General features: G+C 38.9%; 1 protein-coding gene across 1 annotated transcript in view; it reads right to left on the minus strand.

Moving 5' to 3' along the window:
- Positions 1 to 443: 443 nt before the first annotated feature.
- Positions 444 to 1,601, minus strand: part of LOC106937901 (regulator of G-protein signaling 1) — a 12,340-nt gene continuing 11,182 nt past the window's right edge. Inside the window, exons 5-6 of the mRNA XM_015019641.1 lie at positions 1,174 to 1,340; positions 444 to 970 (exon numbers count right to left, since the gene is read on the minus strand). Of these exons, the coding sequence (XP_014875127.1) occupies positions 800 to 970; positions 1,174 to 1,340 (338 nt within the window). The 3' untranslated portion in view covers positions 444 to 799. The remainder of the gene's footprint in view (positions 971 to 1,173; positions 1,341 to 1,601) is intronic.

Below are 1,601 nucleotides of genomic sequence, written 5' to 3' on the forward strand. Positions count from 1 at the left end.
ATATGCATATACTAGTACATACTTTATAGTATTTATACATTTTGACTAAAATGTCTGTTTTTACAATCTAACCACTTTTGCACCGATACAGTAACACTGCTCGTTCATTTTGTTTCAGCACATAACACTCGCAAATGACACACAGCCTTGATTCAACTCAAGATGACCTACAAATTTATACAGTCAGCCAGTGACAGCTGTGTTTAGTCTTTTTGACCTGTGCCTATCTTTTCATGGGATATCATTATATGCAGGTTATTTATGAGGCCAAAATGGGATCAAATTAAAATTGAAAAGCTAAAAGACTAAAAATGTTAACTTTTAGTTTTGTTTCTTTGCTAATGCATTAATTGTAAGGTAATTTATAAAACAACTGCATGATCTCTGCATGTTGCCTCATGGCTTAGATCACAAAAGTCTCAGTCATAAACCAAACCTCTCACACCCACTAAAAACATTTAGTTTTATTGAATGATCATTCAGTTAAATGGAAGTCCAGTACATCCATCTGTGATGGTGACAACAGTGGTTAGTCAATATGGACAGTTACAATTATAATATATTACAGTTATCTGAGGACTTGATAAAGGTGAGGCTCTGCTTTAGCTGTGTTGTTGAATGGTACTTGCTATTTTCTTAGAGTTGGGCAAACCAGGTTTTGCTAATAATTCCTTATTGATCCATCTCAGGCTCAGACAAAGAAGGGATCCCCCCCGCCCGAGTGCAAAATATTTAGTGTCCGATACTCAGAAGCAGTGGAGATCACAGAGCCTCTCAGATCGTCAGGCTTGTAAGGCTTCTATTCATCATCCTTTAGCAGAGATTGGTAGATGTTTGACTCCAGGAAACGTGGGTAACAATCTGTGTCCAGCAAAGAGTAGACGCGTTTCTGTGCTGGGAGCAGAGAGCTGCGAGAAGGAGCCTGCAGCAACTGGAGAGTCAAATCTCGAGTTTTACTGTCCAGGTTTACCTGCAAGAGAACAAACAGTAAATTCATGATCCTTGGTTTAAATGGCAGCTTCACCTGCTAACAAATTCCTTCATTGGTTTAGAAGAACAACTGAGTCCATAAGAAAACATGTTCTTAGATTCCACTCTTTGGCCATAAAGAAGTTTTACATTGTCGTAACAGCTGCAGCTTCCTGTGAAGGCAGTGTGAAGGCAGTGTGGTACCTCTCGGGGGGAGCCAGGTTGGATGTAGGTGGCACAGATGTGTTTAGCTCTTCTCTGCAGACTGAAGTTGTTGGATGAATGTCTGTATTGTTCACAGGCCAGGTAGAACTGAAGATTCTCCTCACTGAATTCAGAACGCAGGAATGCTCCAAACACTGCAACACCAACTAGCACCGGAGAAGAAACATAAGTGGGCCTCAGCTCATGTAACCTCCAGTAGAAAAATCTTCTAGAGATAAACCAAGTCAACTGAAGAAAACCCAGACTTTCTGTGAAGAGAGATCTTAATTGAGCAGGATAATGCAGGAGAAGATGATGGGCGGACTACAACTATGCTCACATGGTGTTGGGCTTATAAAATGTAAAAAAAAAAAAAAAAAAAAAAAAATAAAAATAATTAAATATAAAAATTTAAAAACACACTATAA

This window comes from Poecilia latipinna, unplaced genomic scaffold (assembly GCF_001443285.1).
Source record: "Poecilia latipinna isolate Pla-1442-1.1 unplaced genomic scaffold, P_latipinna-1.0 Scaffold2463, whole genome shotgun sequence".
NCBI lineage: Eukaryota > Metazoa > Chordata > Actinopteri > Cyprinodontiformes > Poeciliidae > Poecilia > Poecilia latipinna.